The 16,364-nt window shown below is 45.3% G+C and overlaps 1 protein-coding gene across 5 annotated transcripts in view; it reads right to left on the reverse strand.

Annotated features, from left to right (window-relative positions):
• Positions 1-16,364, reverse strand: part of C2CD3 (C2 domain containing 3 centriole elongation regulator) — a 59,804-nt gene that overhangs the window by 30,922 nt on the left and 12,518 nt on the right. For 4 of the 5 annotated variants that reach the window (XM_064441575.1, XM_064441574.1, XM_064441576.1 and 1 more), the window contains exons 12-22: positions 15,529-15,647; positions 14,433-14,555; positions 11,436-11,903; positions 10,370-10,521; positions 8,523-8,766; positions 7,764-7,947; positions 6,357-6,537; positions 4,548-4,720; positions 2,799-2,919; positions 1,331-1,599; positions 358-447 (exon numbers count right to left, since the gene is read on the reverse strand). In XM_064441575.1, the coding sequence (XP_064297645.1) occupies positions 358-447; positions 1,331-1,599; positions 2,799-2,919; positions 4,548-4,720; positions 6,357-6,537; positions 7,764-7,947; positions 8,523-8,766; positions 10,370-10,521; positions 11,436-11,903; positions 14,433-14,555; positions 15,529-15,647 (2,124 nt within the window). The remainder of the gene's footprint in view (positions 1-357; positions 448-1,330; positions 1,600-2,798; positions 2,920-4,547; positions 4,721-6,356; positions 6,538-7,763; positions 7,948-8,522; positions 8,767-10,369; positions 10,522-11,435; positions 11,904-14,432; positions 14,556-15,528; positions 15,648-16,364) is intronic. The other variant, XM_064441573.1, reaches the window with a different exon arrangement.

Below are 16,364 nucleotides of genomic sequence, written 5' to 3' on the forward strand. Positions count from 1 at the left end.
TGCAGCTCTGACATCTCAAAGGCAATCATTGGCCCTCCGCTGCACACTTCTACTCTTGGACTTTCCGTCTTAAGGTAGAACATAAATGGCACTGAACACAATACGAAGGTGGTTACTATTCATTCAGCTGCTCTACATCCTGCACCCTGAAACCTGACCTTCAAACAGCCACCCTTATATGAGTTTTTTAATACAGGACTTTTAATGAAGGCATGCGGAATGTCTGAGAGAATCTTGGTCTAAAAAAAACCAACCCCAACCCAAACCAAAACCCCCATAAATGGGAATGAAAATGGTTTTAAGCAATTGCTACAGCATTTTCCCAGAACGTCAGCAGCGTAACGCTGCTGTATTTACCTGATCTCCTTCTCAGCAGGTCTCTGGTTGGAATTGTGACTGTCCCAAGAAGATAATCTCTCGATGTCCGAGCTGCCAACGTCTCAGCAGCTGGAAAATAAATCATTTTGCAAATACACCAAACCAGAAAGCAAGATTTAGAAGTGATTCAGACAGTATCTCCTTTGAAAGAAAGCTGTATTGCCTCAGCAGCAAATAGCTCAGCTGTCATACTGAAAACACTTTTAACCCACCAAAAAAAGGATGAAGTCAAACAAATGGCCCAGTTCATATCAGGCCAAAATCCATGAGAAACAGGGCTGTGAACAAAACCTGTCTGTAGGCATTGCCAGTGCACATTCATTACAGGACACAGGCTCCACCACCGCTGAATTCGGAGAAACTTTTAGGGAATTCATGATTTTTAACCTTTTAAATTATTATTTTCACCTTTTAAGGATTTTATTTAAGGAATATTTCCATAGATGAACATCAGGTAACCAGTGGGGAGCTAGTTGTCAGTTACCCTACCAACATGCCGCTCCTGACTTTTCTCCCCCAGGAGTTAAAAACAATGTAATCTTTAAGTAAAATTTGTTGATAAAATAATTCTGCAACATGTTGTTATGTTGTAGAAGAATCCTGCCTATCTGCCACAGGATCACTGGAGGATTTTAAGCTCTCATTTCCCTGAACCCCCCCATTACCCCGTTCATGAAGCGGAGGCAATAAGGCAAGCACATGCAAAGGCAGGGTGCTCCGAGAATCAAGCACTATTGCTGTTAACTGCATTAGCTTTTCATTTAAAAGGTGATCTTGATCACCATAACTCTTTGCACAAGGGGAAGTATCTCCCAAAGCCTCCTCGAAGACAATTTAGATAATTACATCTACTACCAACTGCGCAGAATAGTCTCTCTTCTAACCTAAAAATTAAGGGGACTGGATCGTTCTGCAACAGCATTCAGTCATTGTAATCCCTCGTCCTCCTTACCTGACTTGGTGCTCTGATGGTAGATAGAGAAGATGATATTGGCAGACTGCAAGAGCTCCCCCAGACAAGAGGCTTCCCCACTACTTTTCTGAATGACGAGGTTACAAGGAAACTCTACGTGGTGCTCGAACTCGGGGCAGAAAGTATGAGCCACGGCTCGTGTGCTGTGTCTCTCTGCCTCAGGCAGGAAGGAGAGGTGCACAGAGACATAAGCGTTAACTCCCACACCTGCATAGTACTGGACTGAAGGGTTCTTTTGTGCCACAGCTCTTCATTTAGTACATAAAAAGAAAAGAAGAAAAAGAATTAATATAATGTACAAGGACTCTAGGAACCAACGCACTTAAAGCAAAGGTTTCAAGTGTTCATGGTGAAAAGACTGGACAAAAGAGTGAATGTCGTAAGTCAAAACAGATGTGGGTTCTGGCTGCGTGCTATTTTTTTGCCTTTTTTTTTTTTCATCTGAACATACTAGGAACAGACACAAAAGGGTAAGAGTAACTGTCACCAGGTCCATCACTGGTGGCTGTGCTCTTTTCATTGGCAGCATCTGAGACCACAGCGGTTGAGAAGGTACTCAGCACCTTCAAAAATATCCCATTCTGTAGAAAAAGCTGTAGGATAACTTCCCAGAGAACCTGCTCCAGAAGGAAGGAAAAGGCCAAGCCAAATTACTTTTACAGACTAGTACTGATGAGCCAAAGGAGGTGAAATTAGCAGATGGAATTATTTAGAAAACAGACCCGGGTGTTACTCAGGTCGTACACCTGAAGGGTGAGGAGTCTGAGGTCATTCCACTTTCCCCAAGGCCCATATGGTAGTGATCCTCATCTTACAGAGTCTGCTTGAATTAAGATGGATCAGGAGCTCAGCCACACTGAGAGAGGGTCAGTGAGCGCTGCCTTAGAATGCCAGGAGCCATCCTTCTCTTATGGAACTGACTCCCTCTCTTCCAGCCCTTTCTTTCTTAATCCTTGAGGATCGCATATCGGAACTACGTTCAGGAGATACCATGCACTTAGAGCGGCAGCCTTCTGGTGAAAAGGAAGGTGTTTCATTTACTGGTTAGTTTATTGATGTTTCCACAGTGAAATTCAAGAAAACAAATCTCAATAGCATCAGTAACACCAAGATCCAACACCCAAACAGGTACCATTTCATATCAGCCAATTTTTATATCAGCCTTTTGTGTAGAAAAATGTGGAAACGTCAAAAAATGTGCCCTTATGATCTCGATCCTTCTACAGAACAAATGCTGCCACACTGTGCTGCAGCTTAAGGGGCAAAAATGACCACTGATGTTCTCTATAAAGTTATTTTCTCTTCTGATCAGAACCCAGTTTGAATCTTGGTCTCTGCAGATGGGAAGTTGGCCAGTTACAATTTGTTCTGATCTAATGTCTCAGCCTCCTGCCTCCAGATGAAGCTATTTTAAGACAAAAATCTTCCTTTTAGAATTAGGCTTTACCTAGCTGCTGCTTGCAAACCAGCTGCTCTGTGTATTTGTACCGAAAGAGAAACAGCTTGAGCAGTTAGTCCTGCCGCTGTTTTCATGGATCGTTGGTATCTCACACTCACATCAAGCAAGCCTGGGTTAAATGAAAGAAAGAAGGGAAAGAAATGGTCAGCTTTTATACGGTTACAACCAATATAATCACTACTTAGTTATACTTCTTAACTAAAAACTTTGTCTATTAATACAAAAAAATAACTCCACATGAAATCCACTGAGATGGACCGTGCAAGAGGCTGCACTTCAGCCAGAAGCTACAGCCTGATACAGGAGGCACACAAGGAAGTTTTAAGGACTGCATCCTGCAACCTGACCTCCTGGCAGTCAGATCAGATGGTCTTTATGGCTCCTCCTCCTCGGCAAATTCATGGCGTAGTAAACTAGGAGAGGCTGTTCAACCCAGCCGCGCCCTCGTGCGTGAGCTCATTGTAGTGCTTTTAAAATACCCTGCAGTATTTCAACATATCTTTACAGCACTGCAGTGACAAAACCTTCACAGAGACAGATTTGCTGCTGCTGCACGTGGCTGACCTGTTACAAAATAATCGAAGCACACTGAACTCCCTCTCCAGCCCCAGTTATTTTATGACCATTTTTTCCAAGAAGCTGCCTCAGATTTCCTCAGTGGCCTCCCAGAGCTGATGTTTGCATCATTTCAAAGAACCACAGCAGAACAGACATCTCTGCCCACACCATGTATCACAAAGCCCTTCTTCAGATCTCCCATTCCCCACCTTACAGAGGAAGTTTAACTACAGAGTGGGGCTTATTTGGCAACCAAGCAGTTCAACACATACGGAGAGCTTTTTTAAACTTGTTCGGAGTTTAAGGGTGGCTGATGCTTAATCACTGATTCTTCACTAGGCATGGTGATAGTGAAAGCTGGGAGGAAAAACACTCACGGCTGGTAGCAGTTACCAACACAAATACATATTTTTATCTCTCTTAGCAGCATATACACAGACTTCCACATTTAAATAGGGGGTTGACCTACTGGAGAGCAGCTCTGCTGAGAAGGCCCTGGCAGTGCCTGGGGGCAGCGAGGTGACCCTGAGCCAGCACCGGGCCCTTGGGGCCAAGGGGGGCAGCAGTGCCCTGGGGTGCATGGAAAGGCGTGTGGCCAGCAGGGCGAGGGAGGTTCTCCTCCCCCTCTGCTCTGCCCCAGTGAGGCCACACCTGCAGGGCTGTGGCCAGTTCTGGGCCCCCCAGTTCAAGAAGGGCAGGGAGCTGCTGGAGCAAGGCCAGCGCAGAGCTGCCAAGGGGATCAGGGGCTGGAGCATCTCCCTGGGGAGGAAAGGCTGAGAGACCTGGGCTCGTTCAGCCTGGAGAAGAGAAGGCTGAGGGGGGTCTCATCAATGCTTATCAATATCTGAAGGGCGGGTGTCAGGAGGATGGGGCCGGGCTCTTTTCAGCGGTGCCCAACGCCAGGCCAAGGGGCCATGGGCACAAGCTGGAACACGGGAAGCTCCCCCTGAACATGAGGCCAAACCCCTTTGCTGTGCGGGTGCCAGAGCAGGGGCACAGGCTGCCCAGAGAGGCTGTGGGGTCCCTTCCCTGGAGACATTCACCCCCCGCCTGGACGCGGCCCTGTGCCCCTGCTCTGGGGGTGCCTGCTCCAGCAGGGGTGGGACGGGGTGAGCTCCAGAGGGCCCTTCAAACCCCCACCAGTCTGGGATTCTGTGAAAACCCACCAGCCTTCCTCACCTGAAGACCGCAGATGAAATTCACCTGAGGAATCAGTCTTGGGGACCAATGGAAGATTAAAAGTCTGTATGCCTATTTCTTCACGATGCTGCATAGTCACCATGGCACACAGCCGTGACAAAGGCAAGGTCCCTTTGGCAACCATCTGGTCTCTGACATTTGGGTAGTAATACCTGGTGAGACACAAAGAAGCAGCATCAGTCATGCTGTTTTGATGATGAAAAAATTATCATTGTTTCCCTCAAGACTGTATATAAGTCACCTTGAATCTGTGTGCCTTCAAACACTAGCTAGTCTCCCAATAGCTAAGGGATAAACTCAAGTAAGTGAATTCCCACTAAAAAAAAAACCAAACAGTAAGTGCTCATGTAGATATAGTTACAAATGTGCTTTTGCACTAGTCATAGCAAGTCAACTAGCAGAAACTGTTCCAAAAATTGGCACCCCAAACAAAAAGAAGAGAAGGATCTGGCACTGAATATTCTCCACTCTCAATTTCCATAAATAAATAAAAATGCTACTTGCAGAGCAGATTTGTGGCACCAGTTTGTGAACATAAAAAATGACTCTAGCCTGTTTCTCACTGTGCTACTTGGCTTCAGACTCATCCTAAAACGAGTTTTGCCACCGTATCTAACAAACAACAGGTAGACCAGAAGAAAGGCACCCACTGGGTTTTCAGCAGCAGTGACTGAATGACGTGGCAGTGCTATAGAGGTGTGTTTCTCTTTCCATCCTGGCACAAATCCTGAATATTAATTGACTATTTGATTCTTGGGTAGAGCACTACCTCGGTAGTACTGCCAGCATCACACCTGCTGGTTTCTCCTTTTTCCCCCACTCACTTCTAGGAGTAATTCAAGATGCTGCAGCATCATAGCAAGAACTCCCTTGCTTTGGAACCTGGCAGTCAGTATCTAATCTCCCTCCCAATTCAAAGGATCTGTTGGTAAGCTTTTCCCACTTCAAATATTGCAAGCTGGCAAGAAGATGTTTACAGAATTCTTAAAAGGCTTCTGGCTCAGTAATTTGCTCCTTTCACCCAAAACAGCCTAAATTTACCAGCCACCGTCAGTGAGTGGTCGGGGCAAGATTAAATCGAAGTCCAATCGTCCTCAGGAAACTGAGCTAAAGCTCATTTTTGAAACACCGGGTAGTAACAACTGGTCACTTCAGCTGCTCTGGTCATTACCAACATTAATGTAAACGCATCCAGCATGTAATAATTCTCAGGTGAACTCGTGAATTTTAAATAGCTTGGTTTATTTACTACAGAATTAACACATCATAATTATTATAATTATGCTTTTCCAAAGCTACCTGTCTTCACGGTCTCTGCTTTCCACACTAGTAATTAGTTTCAGTTGCCAAAGAAACTACAGTTTGCACTTACAAACATTTTATAGTATATTCGTTTGTACTTGGTGACTTGTATTAGGGGGGAAAAAAAACCCCAAAACAATGAAATTACACTGCCAGGGTGCTATTAGGTAAAATTTAGATGTGCCAAGAGTATAAACACTACCTTTACATCGCTACACTGATAACAAAGTGGTAGAAAGCAAACTAAGAGCACACACTTTCTAATGTAGTTGTAAGAGGAAGAGTAATCAGCACTCTTGTGGGGGGAAAAACGCACACATGTCTTAAATGCCATATTAAATGCAGATATTCATCACCAAATGTTGCTGGCCTCACCATTTTTTCACTTATTAAATATCCATCCCACAGCTAAAGGTTTTTCAATACCAGATATGGCACTCTCTGTATTGCTGTGACATCTACAAAGAACAGGATGTTAGTCTGTACCTGCACCAGACTTCAAACTGGATTCCTCCTCCAGCCACTCCTGGTGCCATAAATGCACTGACCAGGAGCCTCTGGACCGGGACATCAGCAGGAACCAACAAAGAATGATGATGCTCATCATTAAAGACGGGATCTGGGACACACAAAGTGGTTGTCGTGCGAAACGGCTGTAACTTGATGCCTACAAGTCAAACAGGGCTGGTTAAAAATGGTTGCATTTGGGGGTTTCGACCCTTTTCTATCGCTGTCCCTCAGGAGGCAGGACCTGTGGACAAGAAGTTAAACCCTCCTGCCAGCAGGCTTGCTCTTCTGGGTTTCACTTCACAAATCTTTTACAACCAATTCACGCAGTCCTGTGAAGCTGCGAGCCACAGGCTGAAAACTCCTGTTAAATGTGGCTGGAAGCTGACAGAGTCCACAGGAGATGCTATGGAACAATGTTACTGACTGTCATTTTTCAGAGGAAATATATGTTAGCAATTCAGAGCACTCAGGATCCACACTAAGTCCTTTTCTACAATTGCAATTATTTAGCACAGAATCACAGAATCATTCAGGTTGGAAAAGACCTCTTGGGTCATCAAGTCCAACCCCCAACCCAACACCCCCAGGCCTCCTAAACCATGGCCCCAAGTCCCACGGCTACACGGTGGTTGAACCCCCCCAGGGACGGTGACTCCCCCACCTCTCTGGGCAGCCTGTGCCAGGGCCTGACCGCTCTGGCAGGGAAGGCATTTTCCCTCACATCCAACCTAAACCTCCCCTGACGCAGCTTGAGGCCGTTCCCTCTCGCCCTGTCACTGGTGACTTGGGAGCAGAGACCAGCCCCCCCTCACTCCAGCCCCTCTCAGGCAGCTGCAGAGAGCGAGAAGGGCTCCCCTCAGCCTCCCCTTCTCCAGGCTAAACCCCCCCAGCCCCCTCAGCCCTCCTCACAAATACTTCTCATTTAAATACTCCTCTATAATTCTAATGTTCTAGAACAGCCAAGTCTTCTCTTGGTGTATCCATGAAAATGAGCATCTTGAAAGGTCTGTGTATGTAAAGCCTTCACTGAATTTAACTGTACACAGTCTTAGTATTCCCTATGAATCTGTTCTTGCATCTTTGCAGGACCAGTTGGGCGAAGCCCTCTTGGATCTTTAACAAAAAGGTACCGTGTGAAGAGATTCAGAACTAGGTATCTTTTTGCTGGGAACTTCACCGCCTGCCTCAGACAAAGCAGGCTTTTAGTCTACTGACGCAGCCCAAGGCCAGTTGTACGCGGATCATCTGAGGAAAGCAAGCATTGGCTGCATTACAGAAGCTCAGAGAAATACAAACCCTCTTACTTAAGCAGAGAGAACATTACTAAACAATATTTAACCAGAGCAATGCTCTAAATAAGGATGGATTATAAAAGAAACGTACCATCCTCGTGCAATTCAGTTCCCTGCAGCGCACCACAGCCAGCCTCCTGAACTGGGAAATAGTACTGTATGTAGCAGTCAGCCTCTCCCCAGACGGTGGACTGTAAGGGGGTGAGTCCTTTCACACTCTCCACATGGATCTCAAACACATGCTCCATCAGGTCTTCCCCGTCTTGGTCTAACTGCTAAGAAAACAAAGGAAATCCATACGGAGAGGATGACTCTTTAGGAAACAGCATACAAGAGGACTGGGAACATGAGATTCTAAGATGCCTGAGACGGGGGGCTCAGAACCACAATCTGCTCTTTTCTCCCTAAAGTTCACAGAAACCTTGAAAGCAAATTTTTTTGGGGAAAAAATTGAAATGCGATTTTTTTTCCTGCAAGAGCAAAAAAACCACAGCACATAAAAAGCACGAAAGTTCATACACATCCAGCTCAAAGGTAGTGGCAGAACCTGTATGATACAGAATAAGGCCGTCAATGTTAAGATTTTCTAGATTTTTTTTTCCTGCACTTGTCACGTAGACCGAAGCAGTGGATATGCAGGGCAGTAACAAGGGCAGTAATGTCAAGACTGGTGAGGGAAAGTGGGTAAGAAAAGAGCACAAACAATATAATTCTCCAAAGAACATGATCATTTATAACAAAAGTGGCTACGGCATCAAGAGATTGGGGATCGCCAGTCCGTTAGTGAACCCACTGGTAAAATCCTTTTCATTCATCACCCTAACAAGAACGGGAACGTATTGAACAATACCGCTGTGGGCTTTGTAGGAGGAGGGTCCAGAGAGTGGGAAGGGCGCTGTGTGACGGGAGGCACCGTTCCTTCTTCATTTTTTAGCCTCTGCAGTGCCACTATTTGATCAGCTGAACCCATGGCCAGAACGACCCTCAGGCTTCCACTTCTACTGCCGGTAAAAACATCTATCACAGGCATATAGCTGTCCACAGCGACCACCGGATATTGGGCTTGGAGAAGCAGGTAGGAAATCTTTGGATCTCTAGAACAGATTGAAAAAAAAAAAAAAAGAACAAAAAAGCCCCAGCATAAGCATAAACCATCTGAACACGAACATGATCACACAAAGCTCGTTTTAGATGGGGCTTTCAACGCAGTTAGAAACCAGTTAGAAACATTCCTCCAAAATCCATCTCAATTACATTAGTCTTCTACAAAGCACAGACCCATGAGCTATTTGCAGCAATGAGAAAGCACAGCTCTCCAAGAACTAACCTGGCCTTAGCTTTAAGCCAGCCTAGAAATCTATGAGTGAGGGGATGAACTGGAACAAGACTCCTGTTAATATACAGTAGCCACATTATATTTTTATGAGGCTGTTGTGTGCCTTTGGGGATGGACTTGGGCGGGAAGAGAAGAAGGAACAGGGACAGCCTCCCAGAGAAATGGAAAAATAAGCATACACAGAAGATATACACAAGTAAACTACAGTGGATCACTGAAAAAATATACAAACGACACGCTAATAATTAACAAAGTAGTGGCCGGTCAGTTCCAGCACCATCTGATTTCCACCTATCACCAGTCTCACCAAAATCAAAGGAATTATTCCTTTGCATTAGAAAGAACCTCTTCTGTCCAGTGTTTCCATCAATTTAAATTGTTTTAAGCAGGCATAGTACTTGACTGAACAAGAAGCCAAAACATTGAACCAAAAAGAACAAAGAGCTCCAGAGAGGCTCATTGGATAAGATGACAATTAAAACATGAAGTATTTAGAGACCTTTTTGATACCACAAGCGTTATCCTGTGCTGTGCAAACTGCCAGCATCCCCAGCAACGGGATCTACGCAGAGCATAATCAGGAACAAAATCACTCAACTGGTTATAAGCTTGGAAAATCACCAGTGGAAAGCCCCACACTTGCCCCGTGCAGTCATTTTGATCTCTTCTAGTTTTACTCTTCCACAGGACCCCAAGTTAACCTGGCTCCAAACCTGATGCAGTCCAATGTCTTTATTTCTCACAGTCTACTCATATTTCTTTCTGTACGAGGACAATGGAACTTACCCATACACTGCTCAGTGAAGGAAAGTGCCAGAGGAAGCTTGGCAGGACAAAATGCCTTTGAATCTTAGAATCATAGAATCGTTAAGGTTGGAAAAGACCCTTAAGACCGAGTCCAACCGCTAACCTATCACTGCCAAGTCCACCACTAAACCATATCCTCAAGCACCACGTCTACCCTTCTTTTAAATACCTCCAGGGTTAGAGACTCAACCATCTCCCTGGGCAGCCTGTTCCAACGCCTGACAGCCCTTTTGGTGAAGAAATTTTTCCTAATACCCAACCTAAACTTTCCCTGACGCAGCTTGAGGCTGTTTCCTCTCGTCCTGTCACTGGTGACTTGGAAGCAGAGACCAGCCCCCCCCCCCCACTCCAGCCCCTCTCAGGCAGCTGCAGGGAGCGAGAAGGTCTCCCCTCAGCCTCCTCTTCTCCAGGCTAAACCTCCCCAGCTCCCTCCTTTACTATAAAGTATAATTAAGAACCCTCCCACACAAACCCCAGACATCACCCTTCCCTCCTTCTCTGAGCATCAGTTAGGATATACCCCAACCCGGTAAATATGGGACAAAGACATTTACTTGAATGAGATGTAAAACTGATGCAGAGGAAGTTTCGCTAAGCCTAGCAGTCTATCACAGCCAGGGCTTCCCATCCTGTTCCATGCTTCAATAATCATGACGTTGTTCTTCAGCCGCTCCAAGTGTTTGGAAGTCAACGAAAAAGGCATCACCTGAAAGAGTTGAACGCAGAATTAGCACACAGAATACACTGGAAGCTATTCGGTAAGTACAGAGTGGTCTGGTAACGCTACATTATTCCAGTCTACAGAACTGTGCTCGTTAGAAATGGAAATGAAGAATGAAATGCATACTCGCCTAACAAGTTTCAGAAAACTGGTAGGCTTGGAAGAGAGCTAGCCAGGAAAATAAATGCAATGGAGATAAATTTGAACATATGATCATATGCTATCTTAAAAAACACTGGTTTTATTTTTAAACACCTGTTTACTAAACAACAGATAAATAATTTCAGACAACTCTCAGACATCTTTTGCTATGTTTTTACATTTCACTCTTTCAGCTGGGAGTCTCACAAATCACTAGGTATCGTTAGAAGTAAAACAACTGCGTTTGAGCATCCTGACGTTTCCCAAGGAAAATGTCCATAAAACATTACAAACTCGGAACATTATTAAATGCGTGAAATTCTGCTGTTTGCTGGGGGAAGGCTCTGGCCCATATTAGGGCCGCAGCTCACACTTCTTTGCTGATGTATCAATCGAGAAGAAAAAGAACGCTGAGCAATGGAACAAACAAAAAAATTCTACACTCAAATATTAGGATGCCATCAGCAACATGTTTTCTTGCCAAAAAGAAAGGAGAAGTCAACTTTCTTTCAGTTTTAACCTAAACTTTTCTGTTTCTTTTGTACTTCAAAAGTCTCATTTCATATTGGGATGATTCAAGGAACTGCATTCCAAACTGTGCAGCGCAGCCAAAACAATACTGAAAATACTTTTAATATACCGGACAGAGCCAAGCAGAGAAGTTCCTACACATGTAAAAGTAACTTATCTTTGAAATAAGTTTGTCGGTGTGGAATAGCACATTTCAAACAGCGTTAAGCGGAAGACTTGTGACTTGCCTGAGAAAAATTAAAGGCAGGTTGTGTTGTGCCCCATACGACAGCAGACCTCGTTGCCTCCTCGGTGCTGAGCAGCTTGCAGTTTAAATACACGTTACAAGAACTGTGGAGCCCGTAGTCCTCAACAACAAAATCCTTTCCCTCTGGCACCATCAACAGCACATGCAGCAATAACCCATCCTCTTCAGATGCGGTTATTTGTGTCATCAGATTACGGGCTACGGAGGTTGGTACAGCCTGTGGTGGCTGCACAATGTTTGTAGTAGCTGCTCCTGCCTTCTGTGAGTCCTCGTACTTGTTCAGTTTCAAACAGCGAGGGCTTTCTGCATTTACAGTCTTCCTGTTGGGCTCCTGGAATTCCAGCTGGGGACTTCTTACAGCATGAGCTGGGACTTGCTGTGCAGCCATAACTGACCTGGCAGCGGTGCGAGTGAAGTCTTTGTTGTCGGCTGCGAGCTCTAAGGACACCTGCATTGTGCAAGGCAAGGTGGGCTGATCAGAATCATGGAATCATTAGGGTTGGAAAAGACCTCTTGGATCACCAAGGCCAACCCCCAACCCAACACCCCCAGGCCTCCTAAACCATGGCCCCAAGTCCCACGGCTACACGGTGGTTGAACCCCCCCAGGGACGGTGACTCCCCCACCTCTCTGGGCAGCCTGTGCCAGGGCCTGACCGCTCTGGCAGGGAAGGCATTTTCCCTCACACCCAACCTAAACCTCCCCTGGCGCAGCTTGAGGCCGTTCCCTCTCGCCCTGTCACTGGTGCCTTGGGAGCAGAGACCAACCCCCCCCTCACTCCAGCCCCTCTCAGGCAGCTGCAGAGAGCGAGAAGGGCTCCCCTCAGCCCCCTCTTCTCCAGGCTAAACCCCCCCAGCTCCCCCAGTCGCCCCCCAGCACACTTGTGCTCCAGACCCTGCCCCAGCCCCGCTGCCCTTCTCTGACACGCTCCAGAAGATATGCCTCATACAAAGACAAGAGGCTGCAACATAAACTCAGGGAAAGGCATTGCATGTTTCGGACAAGAACTGTGTTAGAGCATCACCCTGAAGGCTTTTCTTTAGGCACACACTGGCCACAAGCTACAACTGTCACTGCAAAATAAACTATGCGGTTCTATCACATAAAGCAGTAACTGAAGTACAAAACCACAAAATTTCAGGTGAAAGGAAAAAATTAAAACTAATCACTGAAAAATGAACACCTACCTAGCCAAATTGTAAAGTACTGTGACAAAGTATCACAACTGTCATTTGCTCCACTCTGCTACAGCTTGATTGCTCAAGAAAAATGATTAAAAAGAAGTATTTCTACGTGTTTTCTTCCACTGCTGTCTCACTTTTACATTCTCTGCATATGTTAGCTGTCCCTAATTCCTCTCCCTTCTGTGGGCTCCTTTGTTTTCTCTCCAATGGTCTACATATTCCACTGCATTTGCCTTCTTTTTTCCTGAGGTTGGGTTTTTTGGCTTTTGTTTTGTTTTTTTAACACTCTGTCCTACATTTGAATTGCCTCTTCATGTCGTCGAGATTTGCCAGAGATTGGAGCGAATGAAAATGTGTGTGTGAAAGCAATGAAAGAAACACCAGAACAAAGGTTAAATGAATTGCAAGTGTTAATTGCTACAGAGCTGCTGGGTTTATTCCTGTGACAAGACAGCATGATGGGGAGGAACAAACTGAAGCCCAGAAGATAAGGTAACAGGATAAAGAAAAGGACTGGAGCCATAAAATGCCCACATAAGGAAAAAAAAGAAACAGACTCAAGAAATTTGCCTCTATGGCTTAGAAGGGATGAGACAAGATACTGCAGCAAAAGATCCCAAACAGTATCTGCTCCTAAAGGCTATAAAGAGCACATCCAAATATGAGGAGTTGAAGGCCATCGGTCAGAAGGAACCCAAGAAATGCAAAGAGGTCTCAGAGGCTGACAACCCATATCCTCCATGGCCCGGCCAGAATAGCTGGACACGCACGCGTTGCTGATAGGCAGCTATTACACTGAGCAAGTGAAACCTAAGAGACAGGGCAACCAGTTCCAGGTTTTCTTTAAGTTTTAGCTTCCCCTTCCATAAATTCTTGCATTGAACTTCGGTTCATTAATTCCCTACAACATCTCCTTCCGCTTTTCTCCTCTCAGACCCTGTTCCACTCCATTCGCTCCGGCACAACACACCATTTCTCCTCCCTGCCTTCAGTTAACTCCTCCCACGCATTTTATGTTTCACCCTTCTGCGGCTCCTCTGCTAGCAGCCCTGCTGAATGGCTTCCTTGGAAGAAGTTTCACGGCCTCTGTGACAGAGAACATGGCTCATCCTGTGAATTACAAAGTGACAGAAGCAGTCCACGCTCACGTTCTCTGGGAATGATTTAGGAGCTCTGAATGTAAAATTCCCAAGTACTCTCTTAAACCTTCACTTGCCCATCTAGAGGGCTGCTTATCCTCAGAACGGGCAAATCTCTCAAATGTGATGTGCAGGACTGTTAATCCTTCTCAATCCAAAGTTGAGCATGCTGGTAGAAACTCTGGCTGCAGAAAATCACTCCCGAAGTGACTCGGTGGTACCAACGGCAGGGAGCATCAGGCCTCTGCGTCAGGAGAGACCTCAGCTCATGTCACGGGTGGAGCAGAAGCCAAAGCTCCCTGCCCTGAATAGGTGCCACTCAAAATCTGCCTGTAGAGCGGTTTCTGTATCCAAGCCTGAGCTTATTGACCCTCGTTTTACCCTGCAGCCACGGAAACGCCACACAGCAACATTCTTAGATGTGCAGGAGGTTAAAAATATTTCTCCAAAACTCTAAGGAAAGAAGGGTTCATATTATCTTGTATCGGTCTTACAAACCTTCACCTCCAAGACCTGGTGAATTAAAAAAAAGGAGAGAAAAGGAAGAGGAGGAAAAATTAAGGGGGGGGTGGTGGAGTGGAAAAGAGAGAACATCCAGCCAAAATTAGTAACAACAGGTCATTGAACTCAAACCCGGTATGGTAAAACCCATACCTTTAGTGGTCCAACTTGTGTCTGGCCTCCTTCTTTTTCCACAGGTATTTCACAGCTGACAGCGAGCAACTCCGACTGAATAACCTTGCGTAACTGAAGCGCTGCTGAGCCAACGGCCACTGGCTGAGGGCAGAAAAAGAACCCATTTTGCAAGATTTCTGTCAGGTTTAAAGAACTAAAAGCATATTGTGAAACAAAAGCCTCCTGGGAAACCGCGGTCAGCCACTCACCCTCCCCACTCCTGTACCACTGGTTTTACCAATGGGGATTTGCAGGGAAGTTTCCCTTGGTTCCAATTTCAAGTATCACTACGACAACAATAAGGAAAGTTCTCCCAGCACCTACAGTTAACAGCTTCAGATTAATGCGAAAACGAACATCCCAAATGGTAGTAACCGAGCAAAATTGCCACACTTAAAGATGCAATTTATTCACCCATTAAAAGAAAAGCTCTTATTAGAACAGATGGGTGTTGATTAAAACAAAACATAAGCTGCGTTAACACCTCTCACTGACTTCATCACATGCAGATGATTATGCAAGTATTTTTAGCCAAACGAAAGCTACTCTTCCCCCCCCACCCAAATCGCACAAGTTACACCACTCCCTCACACCTCCTATTATTCCCCTTACCCTAGGCAGAGTGGTGATACCAACGGCATCCACATTAACTCATTCTAAATTGCTGAACAAGCCGCGCCCTCACTGAAGACTAATGCCTGTAATTGATCCAATATGCTTAAACAGCAAGAGATAATTTTTAAAGATGAGAGATGGACAATTTTTTTGCCTGTCAGTCTCAAACTCGCAAAATCATTTAGTTGGGTGACAAGATGGAACAGCAATTTAGTTCAACTTACTGCGTCTGCACACAGTGTCGTTTCCCTTCATAATATCTGCCAATGGTCAATTAAGAAGTGGCTCAAGTCAAGCCACGTTACTTTGCCTCTGGTAGTTGAAACGGCAGCAACTGGGACGAAGCATTGCAGAAGACTTAGAAAAGCCACTGCTGCCTGCGTATGTATTCGGAGGAAAGAGAAATGCAAAGATTTCTTTGCTTTTCAATACGCAAAGTACAAAAGCTTTTAACAAGTACCTTTTTCTGTGTGCTTTTTCTCATGTAGATTTTAAAAGCAAGGTCAGAGCTCCACCAGTGCTCTATCATTGTTCCACCGAAATGGACAGGGAACACAAACCGCTGCTGAAATTTCACCGCTGCAAAGAAGACAGAGACTCGTGAGCTCTTAACTGGACTCAGAGCTAACCTCTCTTCTGAGCTTGATCAGGAACAGAGAAATCTTCGGTCTCTGCAGAGAACATGCAGGGCGAGTACAGACACGTGAAGTCCAGAAGGTATGAGGGGAAAGCGACGGCACTTCTGAGAAGGACGGACAAACAAACAGAGAGCATTTGCACATCTGCCAGATAAAGATGGAGCAAGGCTTGGAGCTGAAGGGGGAAGGGCTGTCACTGGAGCCCTCAGCGAGGGTCTCTTGAAGTTTCAACCTATTTAATTATCTTACAACTCTGCAGGTAATTTACTACTTCTTTTTTTGTGGCTCACAGGAACAACAAATATTCAAAATTAACTGAATATAAATAAACTTTCCCGTGGAGATCGCTCTGTTACACAGTCACTTAATTTTGCATTATTTATTAACACCAAGCCCAAAGTAAACCGTTCTTCATTTTCCAAGGCCAGAAAATAGCAGGAGGGCAGCACGACAAAATTAATATTACAACAGCATCTAAAGGCTGCAGTTGATACCAAGTCTCCATCATCCTAGCACACAGGAAGACTTTCCCTTCTTCAGTGGGAGAACCCTGTCTCATTTTGAGCAATATACTTCAATGGAGAGAGTCCAAGCTGAGCTGCAAGAATAACTGCAGCTTCAGGAGAAAAGTAACACCTGCAAGAAAGGACTGAATGAA

Source organism: Phalacrocorax carbo, chromosome 1 (assembly GCF_963921805.1).
Source record: "Phalacrocorax carbo chromosome 1, bPhaCar2.1, whole genome shotgun sequence".
NCBI lineage: Eukaryota > Metazoa > Chordata > Aves > Suliformes > Phalacrocoracidae > Phalacrocorax > Phalacrocorax carbo.